The 16,993-nt window shown below is 45.0% G+C and overlaps 3 protein-coding genes across 6 annotated transcripts; all 3 read left to right on the top strand.

The window, feature by feature from the left end:
• The first annotated feature begins 356 nt into the window (after positions 1-356).
• LOC131262159 (ras-specific guanine nucleotide-releasing factor RalGPS1) lies at positions 357-3,207 on the top strand. The gene is made up of 7 exons (XM_058264093.1): positions 357-836; positions 945-1,278; positions 1,345-1,570; positions 1,645-1,870; positions 1,948-2,199; positions 2,293-2,652; positions 2,720-3,207. Exons 1-7 carry the CDS (start codon positions 445-447, stop codon positions 2,970-2,972), a joined length of 2,043 nt encoding a protein of 680 aa, XP_058120076.1. The 5' UTR covers positions 357-444; the 3' UTR covers positions 2,973-3,207.
• A 476-nt stretch (positions 3,208-3,683) lies between these two features.
• LOC131266391 (protein hu-li tai shao) lies at positions 3,684-12,156 on the top strand. 4 transcript variants are annotated; one of them, XM_058268897.1, is made up of 13 exons: positions 3,711-3,757; positions 4,621-4,940; positions 5,100-5,680; positions 5,771-5,938; positions 6,578-6,891; positions 6,974-7,173; positions 7,269-7,392; positions 8,869-8,982; positions 9,076-9,361; positions 9,489-9,608; positions 9,682-9,753; positions 11,050-11,117; positions 11,200-12,156. In XM_058268897.1, the coding sequence occupies exons 3-13, from the start codon at positions 5,101-5,103 to the stop codon at positions 11,311-11,313; spliced, it is 2,160 nt and encodes a 719-aa protein (XP_058124880.1). In that variant the 5' UTR covers positions 3,711-3,757; positions 4,621-4,940; position 5,100; the 3' UTR covers positions 11,314-12,156. The 4 variants fall into 4 exon arrangements, with proteins under 4 accessions (XP_058124881.1, XP_058124878.1, XP_058124880.1 ...); XM_058268898.1 differs by lacking the exon at positions 4,621-4,940 and having other exon boundaries at positions 3,684-3,757; positions 11,206-12,156; XM_058268895.1 differs by lacking the exon at positions 4,621-4,940 and having other exon boundaries at positions 3,684-3,757.
• A 1,682-nt stretch (positions 12,157-13,838) lies between these two features.
• On the top strand, positions 13,839-16,771 carry LOC131265001 (uncharacterized). The gene is made up of 2 exons (XM_058267263.1): positions 13,839-13,928; positions 15,986-16,771. The coding sequence occupies exons 1-2, from the start codon at positions 13,839-13,841 to the stop codon at positions 16,769-16,771; spliced, it is 876 nt and encodes a 291-aa protein (XP_058123246.1).
• The last annotated feature ends 222 nt before the right edge of the window (positions 16,772-16,993 follow it).

The raw sequence follows: 16,993 nt of genomic DNA, 5'->3' as shown, positions 1-16,993 counted from the left end.
AAAAATGACCACGAGAAATTGATGAGTAGTTGAAATTGATTACAAACTGCCTATAGCTACCTTGGGTTGGTGGATATCGTTTAGAATATCAGGTTTGAAAGATCCTTGGGAAATAGTTCGAAATATTACGGGATCAAATATGCTCTACGATAGTTTGTTTAACAATCTCATCTTGCATATATGGTGCACAAGCTTCCATCACATGCAACGCCTTTGCTTTGGAGTAAATGTGGTTAATGGAAATACACTAGATGCATCGTATGCCGATGGATTCAAGTCAGATTCGATCGTGAATGACATTTCATTGCCAGTGTCGAAAAACAACAACACACATCCACTTCTCGTTGCCCCCCAGGTGAACATCAAAAGAAAAATTGTAGCTCGTAGTAAACCCTCGGTGGTGTGTACGATGCAATATTCTGAGTGTTACGGGTACGGTGCCGAATGATGCGCTATTCCGAAATTCCGCGTGATCTAAACGAACGACATACGTGCAAGGGCAAGGTAGGTAGAGAAGGCAAGCCAGCTCGCAAACCGCCGTCAGCTGGCGGCCACAACGAATCGTACGATGGCGACGAAGATGGTGACGGCTACGGCCGTTTCTCCAGCTCCAATGGCACAGCAGCAGATCGGCAACCTCTACCGCTCGCGGATAAAGCGCTGGACGGTGGCATCGATGCGCCACTGATCGACGACGGTAGACGCGGCGGTAGGGGGGCGGATCGACAGCAGCGGGATCGTCACCTGTTGGATGAGAAACACTTGTGCCATAAAGCGACCACTTCTGGCTCGATCGAAAGTCTCAACGATGGATGCACGGCGACGTCGTCATTTAGGTAATCATAACGAGTGCGCGTTGAACCATGACCTCAAACGATCACCGCGATGCATGGTCGCGAGTGAAACCTTCCTCCGTCTCATCCCCATATCTTCTTCTTCGACAGACCGTGGCATAGCTATAGCTATTCCAAGAAATCATACAGTCTACCGCCCAACACAACGATAAGCGATGTCGGCTCGATCGTGTTCAGCTGCCAGCAAGTGTCGCCGGTCGAACTGGCCAGTCAGATAACGCTGCTAGACTTCCCCATCTTCAACGCAATACAGCCGGAGGAGCTGACCAGCTGTGGCTGGACAAAGAAAAACAAACATACTCTCGCACCGAACGTGGTGGCGTTTACGAAACGTTTCAATCACACGACGTTTTGGACTGTTCAGGAAATACTCAACGGTGTCAGTCCGAAGGATCGTGCCGAGATCATTGGCCATTTTATTAAGGTAGGTAATGGTTTTCTTAGGGCCTGGGTTATCTGTTTACACATTAATGGCAAATAATGTTTACAGGTGGCCAAAAAGTTGCACGATATCAACAACCTCCATTCGCTGTTTGCCGTCATTTCGGCCCTCAAGAGTGCCAGCGTGCATCGACTGAAGGAAAGCTGGCTTCTAGTGTCCCGAAAAGATCAACAGCAGCTGGATCGGCTGAGTCAACTGTTTGACGAGAGCGATAACTGGGCGGCCCTGCGAAAATGTATAAATCAATTCAAGCTTCCTGGTATACCATATCTAGGTATGCACTTTGCGTTGCGTGATACACATTAGTCATTCTACGCAACCGCTTACATTTGCGTCTTGTAATTGCAGGCATATTTCTTACCGATATTATCTACATCGACCTACTGCATCCTAGCAAATCAGGGGAAGAGTGTCATGCACGCGAAACCAAAATGAACAACGTCCTGCGTGTGTTGTCTAGCTACCAAAGTTCGAACTACTCGTTCATTAGTCCGGTACCTCCTACGCTACGCTACCTGCAGTCTCGCCGGTACATCGACGAGTTGCAAAATATATTTGAAGAAGATCAATACAAGTAAGCAATGGGGCCGACCCCCATCGCGAGAATGTATAAATAATCTGGTGAGTAACTGCCGTTCTTTTCTTTTACAGGAAATCTCTAAACCTCGAGCCTGCCGGTAATGCATCTGCCTCAGCGGCGGCGTCAGTATGCACCCTGCGACTGCAAAAACCAAAAACCGACCATAATGATATTGCACGTCGAAGTGCCACCGTGACCTCGACCGTGACGGAAGGGGGAGATTCAATGGATTCGGTGCATTGCACCAGTCATCCAACTCAACATTTGTCGAGGGGGAGACAGTTTATACCCGGGCATAGGAAATGCTACAGTCTAGGGACAAAGTACGTTCGGGATGCCACCTTATTAGATGCCCTTTACCGTACACCACACCACAGATGTATAATTTACATGCGTTTCTTGTTCTTTTCTTGTAGCATATTTTATCCTAGGGCTTCCGAACCGTCAACTTCGACGCCAGGAACACGGCATGCAAACGCCGGTGAAGGGTCCAGTAAAATGCGTCACTTGTTGGACGATTCTTATGTGGAGGCACGGCGGGCCCATAGTATAGGTGCCCCCGGGGAGCACGGGAGCGACCACGAGCATGAAAGTCACATGCCCCTGCAGTTAGTAGAGCTAGAACCGATAACAAGCGGCAACCTCGTCGAAGGTTACCTCAAGCGCAAAACGGTTCTCAAGTACGGCCGCAAACCGACCGTGGCATCCTGGCAGCGATACTGGGTACTGATTTGGTCCAACAAGATGATCTACTTTCCTCCAAAAACTTTCAAGGGGTATATATTTATTTTGGTGCTTGGCGGACCTTGAACCATTACTACCGTTTGTATTGTATTATTTTAGCAACGAACGAAGCAATTTCAAAAAAGAACCATCGAAAATTTTTCCTCTGGAAGGATGGACGGCCGAGGAGTCCGATCTGCCGCTTCAGGACGAGTTCTTCCAGCTGGTGAACTACAACCATGGCCACGCGTATCGTTTTAAGTCCGGCTCGAACGCTTCCGCCAACCGATGGCTTGCGGCGCTGAAACAAGTCACCACACCAAAACCAGCCGAACCCTTGTCGATCTCCTTGAATCTGATTTCATTTGAATAGGCTTTATTTTTCTTCACATCCAACGATTAGTTTGATGAAGGCAGTGACATTCAACCATGGCTATAGTAGAAAGCTCCACTAAAAACAAAATTATCTATGCACTCTCCGTAGTGTACAAATACGGGGTGGGGCATAAATAGATGTTGTATTGTTTTGCTCTGCTTTGTGGCATTTTATAGTGCGCTTTCCTCGTTTATAATAATAATGCAAAAGCATGATCGTCGTCTACCGGAGATCGTAAACAGTGTCAACGAAATCGTGTGTCCTTGAGCGTGATGCGAAGTCGTGGGGCAACACATGCTTAAAAGTAACAATAACGGTGTTAATAAAACAATCATGCAGGAATGCCAGTGATGATACAATTGCGTGAGTTTAATTTATTCGTTTGTTCAATCGACGCTTCTACACCAGAACGGTCATATTTCTTAATAAATTGATGAAATATTGAAAATGCAATACCCAAAAAAATAATTAAAATATATTCTGCTCGTTCACAGAATGAAAACATTTCAGTTTTTTCGTCTTTCCAAGCATCACTCGTCAGATGCTCAACGGACACTTCAAACGCAAACCGTTTGTGATGAATTTCTCTGACATGTTGGGAAAGTGGGTAGAAGTGAACCGACGCTTGTAAACTGGGCGGCGGTCTTCAGTGCGCATCATTTTTGAGTTGAACAGTTCCTTCATTTTCGTCACTTTGTCGGTGTGAAAAATTTTCGACAGTGCCGTGCTAGACGCCGAAGCGAAATTGAACGAAATTTGGGAAACGGACATCTAGCATACAGGTGAATAGGCGCACAAAGAGAAAGCCCCTACCGCAGGGAACTGCTTTCACGACGCAGTTGGCGTGTGTGGCGAGTGTGGGGCACGCAAAATTGCCGAAAAATTGCGTTTGCTGCTGGGTCAAACAGAGGGGGCGCCCTCAGGTCGGGCAAGTTAATCGAAATCGTCGGACGATTGCCTCGGACCCTCGCGCGGTCGAGATGGGCGTGCCGTGCCCGGTAGTCCTACGGACGTGTGCGATATCAAGATTTGAAATTGGACATGGACATGTGAGATCGGCATGTATGACTGTGTGTGTATGTTTGTGCATGAATGTTCTGTGTGCGGCAATTACAAAAAAGATGATTATTAGGGAAAAACGCTTAAAACCATTCATTTTTGGTTGAAAAAAGCGCTCCAAAACCAAATTTCAAAGGAGCACTCGGAACAGATGCAACTGTACCGTGCGATGTGCGTGCGTTTGCAGTTGTGTGTGCATTGTATGATGGACTCCCAAATTCCCTATTGCGCACGCATACGCAAGCATGGCGGGCGTATAGATTTATGTATGCACAATATATATGTCACACGCTATACATACTTCTCTCGATAAGAGTACCAGGCGCGTTGCACATAAAGCGAATGCGGTCATAATGTGCTGTGGAGTGTGTGTATATGTGTGAGTGCACGCGTGCATGTGTGCGAGCGGAAGTGTGTATGTGTGTGCCGCCCGTTAAGGCGGTGGCAGTGACGAGATTGAATGGAACATAAAAAAAGATGCAGCAACAAACAGAGAAGGGGAAAGGGGGGAACGCGCGGGAGCATAATATGACCTGAAGAACTCATAGATTGATAGAGATGACATCATTTCTATATATTTACCAAGTTTAGCGTTGGAGCCGTGACTGCACGGACGCGCTGTTGATGGTGTGGTATTCGTTCGTCGCTTGCACTTGTTGTTCGTTCTGTTCGGAGGCAAAAGATTGGGACACTCCATTGAGCGTGTCGGGCTCTACGGGATGGTTGAAATTGTGACCGAGTGCGGCTTCGAGTGAGATAATCATATCTGATCAGTAACTAAAAAACCAACCAAAAAGAAGAAAAAAACTAAAAGTTTAAAGCAAGCGGACAGTGCACAATTTTATTTATTTAAAGGGCAGGGCCACAAAACACACATCACAGGTTTCAAGTGCTGGTTTCAATCAAGTAGGCGATCGCAAATGTCAATATTTAATCACACGATACATAGAAAAAAAGATATATAGAAAAATATATAGAAAAAAAGATAATTGAAGTCAATTTCTAGCTAACAAAATGTTATCGCATGTAGATATTGAAAAGAAAACACACATTGCCTCATTGCAGGATGGCTACCGAAACCGAGACAGCAGCAATTCACACAAATGGCGGCCTGGAAACGGTGTCCGAGGAGGAGGGCACCAAACCGCGCCCGGCCGACATCGAGGCCGACATGCGCGAAATGGAACGGCGTAAGCGGGTGGAGGCGATCATGAACTCGCGCCTGTTCCGCGAGGAGCTGGAGCGGATCGTGGACGGGCAGATGCGAGAGGGTTCCTCCACCATCCTGCAGCACCTGTCGGACATCATGGGCATGCCGGCGGCCCGCATCGGCAGCGTGTTCAAGAGCTCGAACTGCGTCGTACCTATCAACGACATCCGGGGCGTGGAGTCGATGAGCTACGAGAAGGGCGAGAAGATCCTGCGCTGCAAGCTGGCCGCCTCCTTCCGGCTGATGGATCTGTTCGGCTGGGCGCAGGGCATCGCGTGCCAGATAACGGCCCGACTCAACGCCGACCAGGAGCTGTTCCTCGTGAACCCGAACGGTATGCTGTTCCACGAGGTAACCGCCTCCTCGCTGAACAAGGTGAACATGCAGGGACAGATCGTTGAGCAGGGCACGACCAACTATGGCATCAACACTAGTCGTAAGTGATCGAGCTTTTCTTTGCTTGTACACAATACGCTTATCCCAACAACGCCCAAACACACATGCACACATTCTTTCCCTCTTTCAGAGTTCACCCTCCACTCCGTAATTCACGCCGCCAGACCGGATATCCGTTGTGCAATATTTGTGGCCTACAACGCCGTAATGGCCGTCTCGGCACTGAAGCAGGGACTGCAGCCGCTTACGAAGCACGCCGCTCTCCTGGGAGAAATAGCGTTCCACACGTATGCTGGAGGTAAGAAAGTAGATTGATAATGATTTTGAATGAATTTCAGGCAGTCGAGGGAACTTTATCGACCCTTTTCATCGTATGTAGTGTCTTGTATTTCTTTCAAGTCTCATTAAACAATGGCGCTCTTTTTTTCGTCTCTTCGTTGAAAGTCCTATGAAGCAACTTTGATAACACGTAATCGGGGGAAAAATCTTATCTAATCGGTGGTGATTTTTCTTAGAGTGAAATGATTTTATTTTGGTACTCCAATATGTGGACTAGCATTGTGTAATTTTTTAAATTCTGTTCCCCTCAGATCTAACCTGGGCCAATTCGTCATATTCCTTCCAACGTTACAGCCGGCTTCGTCAATGCCGTCTAAAATTAGGGCTGACGTGGTGGCTTCTCTGTCTTTTGGGATATTCTACATGCTTTACGGGTTGGGCCGATTGGTTGGTAGTATTTGCATGACTTGAGCAGCCTACCCATTCGAATCGTTCCTCCTAACTTGCTGGACAAAATACTGTTCTTTGAAAAAAATATTAAAAGTAATTGAATCTCCATTTTACAATACTAGGCTGAATTCAATTAAATGTGAACAAATATTTTGATTTTAAATAGAAAAATGCATCATATTAAATTAATTCTATTTTTCGTCGCCAGCATTGAACGAACCGGAGGAGAAGGATAAACTGTTGCGTAGCTTGGGTCCCGTGTCGAAGGTGTTGCTGCTGTCTAACCACGGAGCACTGTGCTGCGGTGAAACCATCGAGGAAGCGTTCTACAACGTTAGTAACATGGTAAATGCCTGTGAGGCACAGCTGAAGCTGCTGCCCGTTGGGCTTGAGAACTTGATCTTGATTCCGGAGGAAACCCGCAAAGCGATCTACGATGCGGCACGCAAACCGTCCGGAGAGGCCCAGGAGGCGGCCACAGCTCAAACCGCAGATAATAAGGAAGGCGGTCATGTTTCTAAAGTACGTTCACGTTTGGGCTATTTTTGTTTTGCGCTTTTACTGTCCTTTTAACAATCCTGTATGTTTATGTTTTTCTCCAAAGGCTCCGAAATGGCGTGTCGGTGGTTCCGAATTTGAAGCCCTTATGCGCATGCTGGACAACGCCGGGTTCCGCACCGGTTACATCTTCCGCAATCCGTTGATCAAGGGCGACATTCCAAAGCCACGCAACGACATCGAGGTACCACCAGCTGTTTCGTCACTAGGCTATCTAATTGAGGAGGAAGAATTGTTCAAACAAGGGTACGTATCGGAAGTCGGAACGCGACGAAACCGAGGCAAATGGAATGTGTTATTAATTGGTGATTCATTCGTTTCGTTTTTTCGTTTAATTTTAGCATCTGGCGCAAGGGAGATCCACGCAAGGTTGGCGATCGTACCCGTTGGCTGAACTCGCCGAACGTGTACCAAAAGGTGGAGGTGCTCGAAACAGGCACACCCGATCCGAAGAAGATTACAAAGGTAGAGATTGTCACTATTGAAGGAAATCTAAACTAATGCAGCTAATCAATCACTATATAAAAAAAATACTACGCGAGACATAATTTCCTTTGCAATTCCTCCACCCACTACTACGCCATCATAGCAGGCGATAGCTTTACGCAGTAGGCAACGGAAGAAAGGACTTTTGCAAGGGCCACTCGATCTTCCTCTATGATCGGTCTTTCTTTACTCCTCTTTCGTCCTCGCGTGAAATCCTTATGAGCAACGTGAGAACTAACCACCAGCAGTTTCTGTAGTTGGGCGTGCTTTTACCAGTCAGTGGCTTGAATGTAACAATCCTGTTTTGGTTTTTAATCATTTGCACATATCACTACTAACACCAGTTTTTATTTTATTGGACAGAAAAGATTATTGTCCTGAAATTGTTAAATCTAAGTTTTTAAAAATCAACGATCATTTTGTACAAAAATGACGCAAAACACGTTCGTTTTAGTTATCATTGCATTTCTCTTTTTGTAAGAAATGAATAAGTTGGTTCTTTATTGGTAAGGACGAGATTTCATGCGTTTCTAGTCATTTGCCAATGATATTTGTTTTATTTATTGATCATATCGATATCGATGAAATACTTTTCTAGACCAAATTACTCCATTCCTGGTTTATCCAAATCCAATTTAAATATTTAACAGCAGCTAATTTTGTTATAATTTACATTCCAACGAAAAAAGAGGAGCAAAGAATGTCTAGATTTTTTGGACGATCGGTTAAAGTATTTTTTTTAACAGAATTCTAACGTTTTGGTGTGTGTGTGTGTTGGTGTGCGCAGCTTAGAAAATTGCTTTATGGCTAATTCCAATAACGGGCAGAGACAGTGAAAATCGACTCCAGCAGAAGGTCGAACACGTAGAAAACAAAGCGAGGAGCAGGAAACATATTATATATTTTAATCTCCCTTTTGCGAGCGCATTCTATTTAGCACGAATTGTTGTTAGCAAAGCACAAGTACCGTAGAAGTAAATCGATCAAAAATTAGACGATAACATATGGGACACAGAACCAACAGAGAATACTAATGCGTTGTTAGTTTTACTATGCAAGCGTATTAACAATTATATTAATAATAAACAGAAGCCACTAGCCACAGTGAATCATTTGCCGGTGGGTTTATCTTAAACTAGAGTTGGTGTTTTGTGTTTGAACTGTTTCCGTTTTGCCCTTTGCTTTTCGAATGGATGGTGGCCATGATTTTCTCCTTCTTTTGCACATTAACCAGCACACATTTCTTTCGCCAGGGAGGTTGTTTTCCGTGCCGTCGGTAACAGGCAATTATTTCAAATTTATCGATCCGTGGTTCAGGATATAGTGACGTTGTCCTTGGGTAGTGTAGCGTAGTTTTTGAAATGAAAAAATATATATATAACAGGTTAAGGTGCTGCCCTTCCTGCACATTTATCATCTCACTCTTCTCATCTTACTGATCCTCCTTTCGAACAGTGGGTCGCCGAACCGTCTCCAACGCACTCGTCGACGCCAGTGAAGATTGAACATGCTCATCAGTTTGTCCCGACCAACACCAATCCGAGGGAATTCAAACGAATTCAGCAACAGGTAGGTGGGAAGTCCGGTATGCCCCATCCCAAGGTTTGATTGCCTTGACTGATCTGTGAATTTTCTCGGTTGGTTTAAATGCGTTCGCGTTAGATTAAAGATAATCGTCGTGCGGATAAAATTTCCGCCGGGCCGCAATCGCACATCCTCGAGGGCGTATCGTGGGACGAGGCAAATCGCATGAAGGACGCCAACGTATCGGCGGCAGGCGACCACGTGGTACTGATGGGTGCCGCCTCGAAGGGCATCATCCAGCGTGGCTACCAGCACAACGCCACCGTCTACAAGGCCCCGTACGCCAAGAACCCGTTCGATTCCGTCACCGACGACGAGTTGAACGAGTACAAAAAGACGGTGGAGAAGAAGCGACATGGCGATGGTAAGTGTGTTTGTGTGTGTGTGAATGAATATCACCACCGTTCGATTTTCACTGTGACCCACCGAAAGTCCTAAATCCCAAAAATGGGGAAGAGAATTAAAGGAATGCTTTCTATCCTCTATTGCAGGCACTGACACAGATTTCTCCGAATCGGAAGCACTGAGCTCGCTTCAGATCAGCGGCCCACCCAAGGGCGCTTCGCTCGTAAGCCCGCCCAGCCAATCGGAACAGGAAGACGCCGGAGCAGGTAATTTGAATTTCAACACGCTCTGTGCCCTTTTCTTCTGACGCACTTTTCTCTTCATTTTTTTTTTTTTTAGAACATCACGTCCTAAGAATAGAAACTAAGCAAGCGCCTAAACCAAGCCAGCCAGAGGTTGTGCTAAGTGACGGTAAGTTCGGCTCGATCAATGCCTACTGTTTGATGCCGGCGAAGCATTTTATTGCCGCATCGGACGAACATATCTGTGTTTTGTGTATATGTGTTTTTTATGTTGTAACTTGAACTTGGTTACGAAAAGAATCGAATGTTGCCAGATTGGTTTAGTTTCAGGAATTTAGCAATCGCCAAAGAAAGCGTCTTCCCATGCACAGAGTGAGTACAGCTCAGAGGTTAGTTTTAGCTGATCAACCCCGATTCCCAGAGGTGTCGATCATGTGTGGATCGACCGCTTCAATTGAAGTCACCTCTTGGGTCGGCGGGTGTTGATCATCTTGTGTCCATATTTTAAATTGTCCGGATAGCACTGTCAGCTGTTGACAATGTAAACTATTATTTTTCATAGCGACTATACATTGCGTATGGTACATATGTGTTTAACTGATACCATATATGTATAAATAACATCTTACTTTTCTCCTAATAACGGGTGCCGCCATCTGTTTGACTGCAAAACACGATGCACACCTTTTACTTCCCTCTCCTCTACACGGTAGATTACGGCGCTGCTTACCCGACGTATCGAACGAGCAATTACAATGGATTCCGCGTGGCCACCACCACCACGGTGGAGGACGTTCGCCATTTCCACTGCATCAACGAAACCAGCGACTTTTGGTCCCTTCAGTCTCATGCACTTTCGGTGCCGATTTGGAGGCTCGCCGACGGCGGTGGTGCCTTCGATTGGCGCATGCGTCATCGGGGTTTGTTTTTAGCACCGGCTGCGGCAAAAGCCTACGGTAGCGGGAAGCTACTCTACCATCGTCCCTCCCCACCGTCGCATCAAATGTCTGATATTGCGTTTTTCCTGACCGACAATCAAACGTTCGACGGTCGTGTTTGGGTCGATGAAAACAATAACGGCAACGGTTGTGTCGCCGACAAAGTGTACGACAATCTCATGGGCAGAATGTACACGGTGTTTTCCTTGATGGAACATGATATGAACGAACTGTTCGACTCGTTGTCGTCGATCGTTGGAAATTTATGCGACCGAAATGAGATTATGACTAGCGAGGGATTCAATAGCGACTTTTCAGATGGATTATAATATTGTCCTTTGTGCTAAAACTTTAATTTTTCCTCATTTGTTTTTTGATAACTATAGAAATAAAACAGAATTAATTCGAACTGCATATAATCCCGCTTCCCGCCTACCCCCTACCCCAAAATTTTCTTCCTGCATTTTTCTTCCACCCCCATTTGCTTCGTTTCCCTTCTTTTTCTACTCTTTATGCGTGAATCTCAGGCGAGCAAGTACAAAATGGCGAACAATCCGATGCACACATGAGCACATTTTCACACAGCAGCAAAGAGGTAAGCGGCGCTAAAGGGGTACACCCTACAGAGCCGACGATTAATTCTGATGATAATTTCCGCTTTCTTTCTTCCCCCCGAGCTGCAGGACATTTCGACCGACGGATCGCCGAAGAAGGACAAGAAGAAAAAGAAGGGCCTGCGAACGCCGTCGTTCCTGAAGAAACGAAAGGACAAGAAGCGCGTCGAATCCTAAGCTGCGTAAACGCCTAACCCTAGCAGAAGCAGCCAATCGTAGCCGTGGGTGCCATGGTCGTTTCAAGCCACCTAGTTTGGAACGCTTTGGCGTTTGGGCTCCGATCTAATAGAGCATTGACACGATGTGTGTCGGTGGAATGTTGGGGTGTTGAGCGCGTGTAATGACGGTGGATAACCGCGAATGGATGGGGAGGGATCAACGATCATTCACCGTAAGGCAAGAGCGAGTAAAGTGGACGACAGCTGGATAAGAGCAACGAAAAGAACGAAACAAAACGCGCGCGCATAGCACCCCGCGTTCATCGACGACATCATTAAAAAAAACCCATGTAGTTCTATAAGTTTGTCCAGAGAGAACAACTGATATCTTGTTTTCTTTTGTTCGTTATTTTCTTTTAAAATGTTCAGTTTATTATTATTTTTCTCTTTGTTAACGTCGCGACTCTTCTCTTCAATCACAAATCGCGATCGTATCGTCCTCCGCGAAGACAGATCACATCGACGATCCCCGCGGTAGTGCATCGATAAGAGACCATTTTACAATATAACGCAAAGCCGTAGCGCATGTTTGTGCGAGAGACAAATGCTAGGAAGACACGAAAGCCACACCTCAGGCTACGGTTTATGAAATGGAGGCAGAACGCATGTATGCTATTTATAAATGAAGAGGAAGAATAATTACGTTTTTCGCGGTTTGGCGCGGTGGGCAGGCAAATTTCAGCATCACCATATGATGAGCATAGGAAGATAGGAGGACACAGTGCTCGCTGCACAACAGGCAGCGATGCCAACTCGGTCCATCATCGATTTATGATGTGCACTCACACCACCTGTTGTTGTACTGCCTGTCTGTTGTTGTACTGCCTTTAAATGCTTCCGATCGACCACCGCCGCTGCCGGCCCAGATTGTCGTAAATGTAAACGCGGAAAAGCAATCGCTAAATGATATGATGTTTTATTTTTTGCTTTCTATTTTTTATTTAAAAAAACGATTATATTATACTAGGAAAAAGAAGGAAAAACCAGATACGAAATGTAATCACTTTACACAGCTTACGACTGAAGCTGACAAAACGAATCCAATGATATTTTGTGAAGATCGGATAGAGAGAATGTATGCGAGAGAAGATGAAAATGATAATGATGATGATGAGGTAGAACGAAGAGTTTAATACAGTATGGCAAAATCAACGAACCCCCCAACCAGCATCAAATGGAAGAGAGAAAAACTCAAAGCTACACACTGCGGGCTGGTTTTATTCGTGCAAACAGGGGAAGACGAGATACACAGGCCACACACGCGCGTAAATATAACTGATAAGGATTAGATGAACGATCCGTCGTGGAGAAAACTGACAAATCATGCGGGAAGGCGAGCAGAAGGGAACCCCGAAATTACGGGACCGAATGCCCCACCCCCGCAGAGCACACACCCTAAGCTTTTACTATGAACCTACCTATTTGCTTCTCTTTACTGTTTGCCTCCTAAACTTTTGCGAAAGTCGCGTGACCACACATTGCCCAACGTTGTGAAAGATAATGAAAAAAAAAGATGATAGCGGATAGTAGTGCAGTGATATGGAGGAGATGCGAGGTATTCTGTACTAGAAAAAAAAGAAAGATTTAAAAAGGAAGAAACCCAACACATTTAAACTGCGTGTTGTTGAGAAAAAATGATTACCAGGAAGGGATCTGGTGTGGTGAATATATCGGCGTTGCATACAAGCATTAAATATTGCATATAAAGTGGCTTTTTACTGCTGACGATTAATGGCCTTTCCTTTCTTTGTTCGTACATGTTAAAGGTATCCTTATTGCGTGCTATTATCATTATGTAGGGATGCGATAATATATAAATAATATAGTATGCTCACAGTCGTACGCGTACCCTCCCCGGAGTGCTGTCTCGATCTCGAATTATCTTGCCACGTTCGTGCGGGTGTGCTCGATGTCGAAGGAAATCTTTTTCCCTCTCAAAACAAACGTCGGGGACAGTGATCGGGAGGGTTCGTTTCGTGCGCCTCCATCCGTAGGTCGATCCTTGAAATCGCTGCAATTTGCGCCATTGTTCCTTTTCTTTTGGATGCATGAGTGTTTCCTCTCCAGCTCGTTACGGATCGCTTGACCCAATACTGTAACTTTTCTGTTTGTTCTTTTATGTAGCAAGACAAAACGGATTAAATCCGGTAGCGCGAGAAGGAAAAGATATAATTCGTGGGATAAAATATAGACACGCTGGTGAAAAGCGAGCCTTAAGCAAAGGAAAACGCCAAGCGAGTAGCGAACAGTACCGAATGTGAATGGTTGGTCAGTTTAGTGTAACAGTTAATTACTTCTCAACGAAAAGCAATGCCAGCGCCGGCTACGTTCATAATGCGCCTTTCCGTTGCGCTTTTCGTACGAATACACACCAGTATCAAAGGGATATTTACAACCGAAAGAAAACTCGTAACAGACTTGAAGAAAGCATTTGTTTCCGCGTGGGCATTTGTGTTGCGCGCGCGCGCCTAGCTCCTTTACGTTATGATAACGCCCCCGGTGATCGATCGTATTAGAAGAAACGAGCAAACCGAGCAAATCGGGCACAACAAGGGCAAATACTATGATGAGTGTGTACGTGTGCGGTGTGTGCGTGTGTATTTAAAAGAAGATAAAAAAGAAAACAAAAAATAATGACTGCTTTTTTGTAAGCGAGAATATATACATATATTCATCTTCCGTACGCTTTTTATTGAATAATACCACATCCCGACCGGCAGAAGGATATACATTGGATAGGAGAGGCAGAAGAAAACAGAAGGGAACCCTTTACATTATGCATTTTCATTTCGTGAGAGAGATTCGTAAGAAATTCGATCGTTCGGTTCGATCAACGTGTGGACAGCAAAACAAAAAATCGTGCGAATTGGCCAGCATATATATTTATTATCCTAGTGTTACGACAGATTTTGGATGTTAATGAAGAGGGAGGGAACGGGAGATTTCTAGGAGGATCGCGGGTGAGCACGTGCGGGCTGAAGGTGGTAGGAAAGGACGGAAGAATCAAAATCAAAATTAAAATTTTGCTAATAATGAATCAATTAAACGAGAAATAGAAAACACCCCACACGCTCTTTCACTCGCAGCAAATGTGTTAAATTTCGCTCCCAACCGTTCGAGGTGTTTTTTTTCGACCCCTACTTTAAAGATTATTTTCCTTTCGTTTGTTGTAATCCATTGCTGGCACAAATTTAGCCGTTAGTGAAGCAAATAAAAAAAAACTGCAACCGGATGAATAAATAAATCCTTACCTTTAAGTGAATAAAAACTTCGGCTTTTCTACTTCGGATCGGGCTGTGGTAGCGCATCGTTTACATTAAAAATTTTGGAGGTAAGTAACACATTTCCGATGCTGTGTACCTATACTAAATATATTCCATTGTGTACCTCCTTCTAATCGATAACGGATACAAAACAAACTAACGATAAGTGACTGTCCTCATTGTGCAGAACTTGATCTAGATCTCAAACAAGCTGATAGCAAAACGAAAGTTTCCGCTCGCCGGAAATTTGCTGTTAACACTAGCGTTCAAACAGTTTCTATTACTCTTCAATGGTCGTAAACGTTTTAGGTAAGTTTGACCCATTCGGTTGGTTTTTACCTTTTGTTTGATAGATTTTGGAAGTTTTCACAAGTTTAAGGTATAGGTAAAATTTTTCCTTATTATTGTATATACTGTAAATTATTTTACAGTTACTTTTAAGTTTACTGTGGTGGGAGTAATAACCATTACGATTGTGGAAGGTTTCATTATTTGAACTTAACTTTGTGGGGGTCACGAAACCACGCCAAAACTGGCTAATTGGAATGGGGTTTCCACCCGAAGTAAAATCCCCAGAAAACTCCAAAATTTCCCCGCAAACTTTTTTGAATCGGTGTTAAAAAAAATCAAATACTCTACGAGTTGATGCCATTTTTTTGTCCAAGTTCCCGTTGTCTACCTCCACGATCATGATTTCCGATAAGTATTGACTTCCTCGGTGTACCGCGGTTTCCTTCGGGTGATACCTACGAAACGTTCTCTACAAGCACAGTTTTTATCAGTCTCAAAAATTGTTCGTTGTTTTTCGATATAAAAGACGGTCGTCGGAATAGATTGATTTTGAGTTTCAGTCGTCTGGTACGCATCGGTGGGTGTACTTCCACGTTTTTGAGGGCATCGCTCAATAAGCCACCGCAAGAATATGTGGAGTCCGAAGATATTGGAGTTGTTGTTAGTGACGGTACGCAGTACATTTGAAAAATTGTGATAGAAATTATTCTTCTTCTGGACCCGAAACCCTGAATTCTCTCATAGTGCTGCCTAGAAGTTTGCGCAATGTTAAATTTAAACGTTTGATTTGGGACATGGTCATAGCACTATCTGCGATTGGAACAACACCTGAGCGGAAGATAAAACATTCTTTCATCGAAAAGAGTACCAATCAGAAGCGTATGTTCAAATGAGAGTGCTACTTTTAGTTTGTAAAGCAAACTAACCTAAATTTAGAAAGTTTCGGGTCCTCTAAGGCGAAGGGATGCAGTTTAGAAAACGAAATATTCTTTTATTCACTTGTTGGATTGAGCTAGCACATCATTTGCTTTCCTTAGTGATTTCAATAATTGGTGTGATTTTCCTGATCCTTTTCAGTGCCTTGTCAGCGTCACTGCTGCCAGTCAGGTGGTTTCGGTGACCCAATTTCAGACCTCAACGTGCGCCGATCGTCAGGCCCCGGGCATGATTTGTTCGAGCTGCAACACGGTGGCCGTCTGTGTGAAAGTCGGCTCCCTTTGGGAGATGATCTGGGTCGAACAGTGTAATCCGGACGAGGGACTGTTCTGCAACGAGTTCGAAGGCGGATGCTCCACAAGCCCGGGTTCCTGCAATCCCGGTGGCAGTGGAATCTTCGAGTGCAACACACCGGGCGTGTTTCCTGATCCGCATAACTGCCGCCTGTACCATATGTGCTTCATGAACGGTAACAGTCCGGTAGCGATCAGCATGGACTGCGGTGCGGGTGCCTTTTCTCCGACGACCGGTGACTGCTCGCTGCTAGCGAACGACACTATTTGTCTGTCACCGCAGTTCACCTGCAACTTTGCCGGCCAGATGGCGGCGTGGCCCGGAAACAGCAACATCTACTATATCTGCGCCGCGGACACGATCAATGGTAATCGCATATTCCGGCCGCGTATGTACCGGTGTCCGGCTAATCAAGTGTTCCAGGATGGCCAGTGTGTGCAGCGCGACGTGTCCAACATGCCACCGGGCACGATTGTGCCGTACGAATGCCAACGTCCGGGACTATTTGCGGATCCCTCCAATTGTCGGTACTATTACAGCTGCAACACCGATCTCGTTGGCGAGCACTTGCAATGCCCAGACGGCACTTATTTCGAGTCGAATCTACTAACCTGTGTACTGGGTGTGTGCTAACTGCATGTTCGATAAACGCGATAGAATAATTTCTGAAAGAAAGAATAATAATCTTCGTTCAATAGAGAACTTGACCGTACTTGCGAGATAATCCAATAAATGAATTCATTATTTGATTAGCATATATTCCAATATTTGATTCGATATTTTATTTTCGATGGATCCAAAAACCGCTAGATGGTATATAAAAATTGCATTTCAATTGCTGTGGTTATGAAAAAT

This window comes from Anopheles coustani, chromosome 2 (assembly GCF_943734705.1).
Source record: "Anopheles coustani chromosome 2, idAnoCousDA_361_x.2, whole genome shotgun sequence".
Taxonomy (NCBI): domain Eukaryota; kingdom Metazoa; phylum Arthropoda; class Insecta; order Diptera; family Culicidae; genus Anopheles; species Anopheles coustani.
This window is presented reverse-complemented; position numbering and strand designations above follow the sequence as displayed.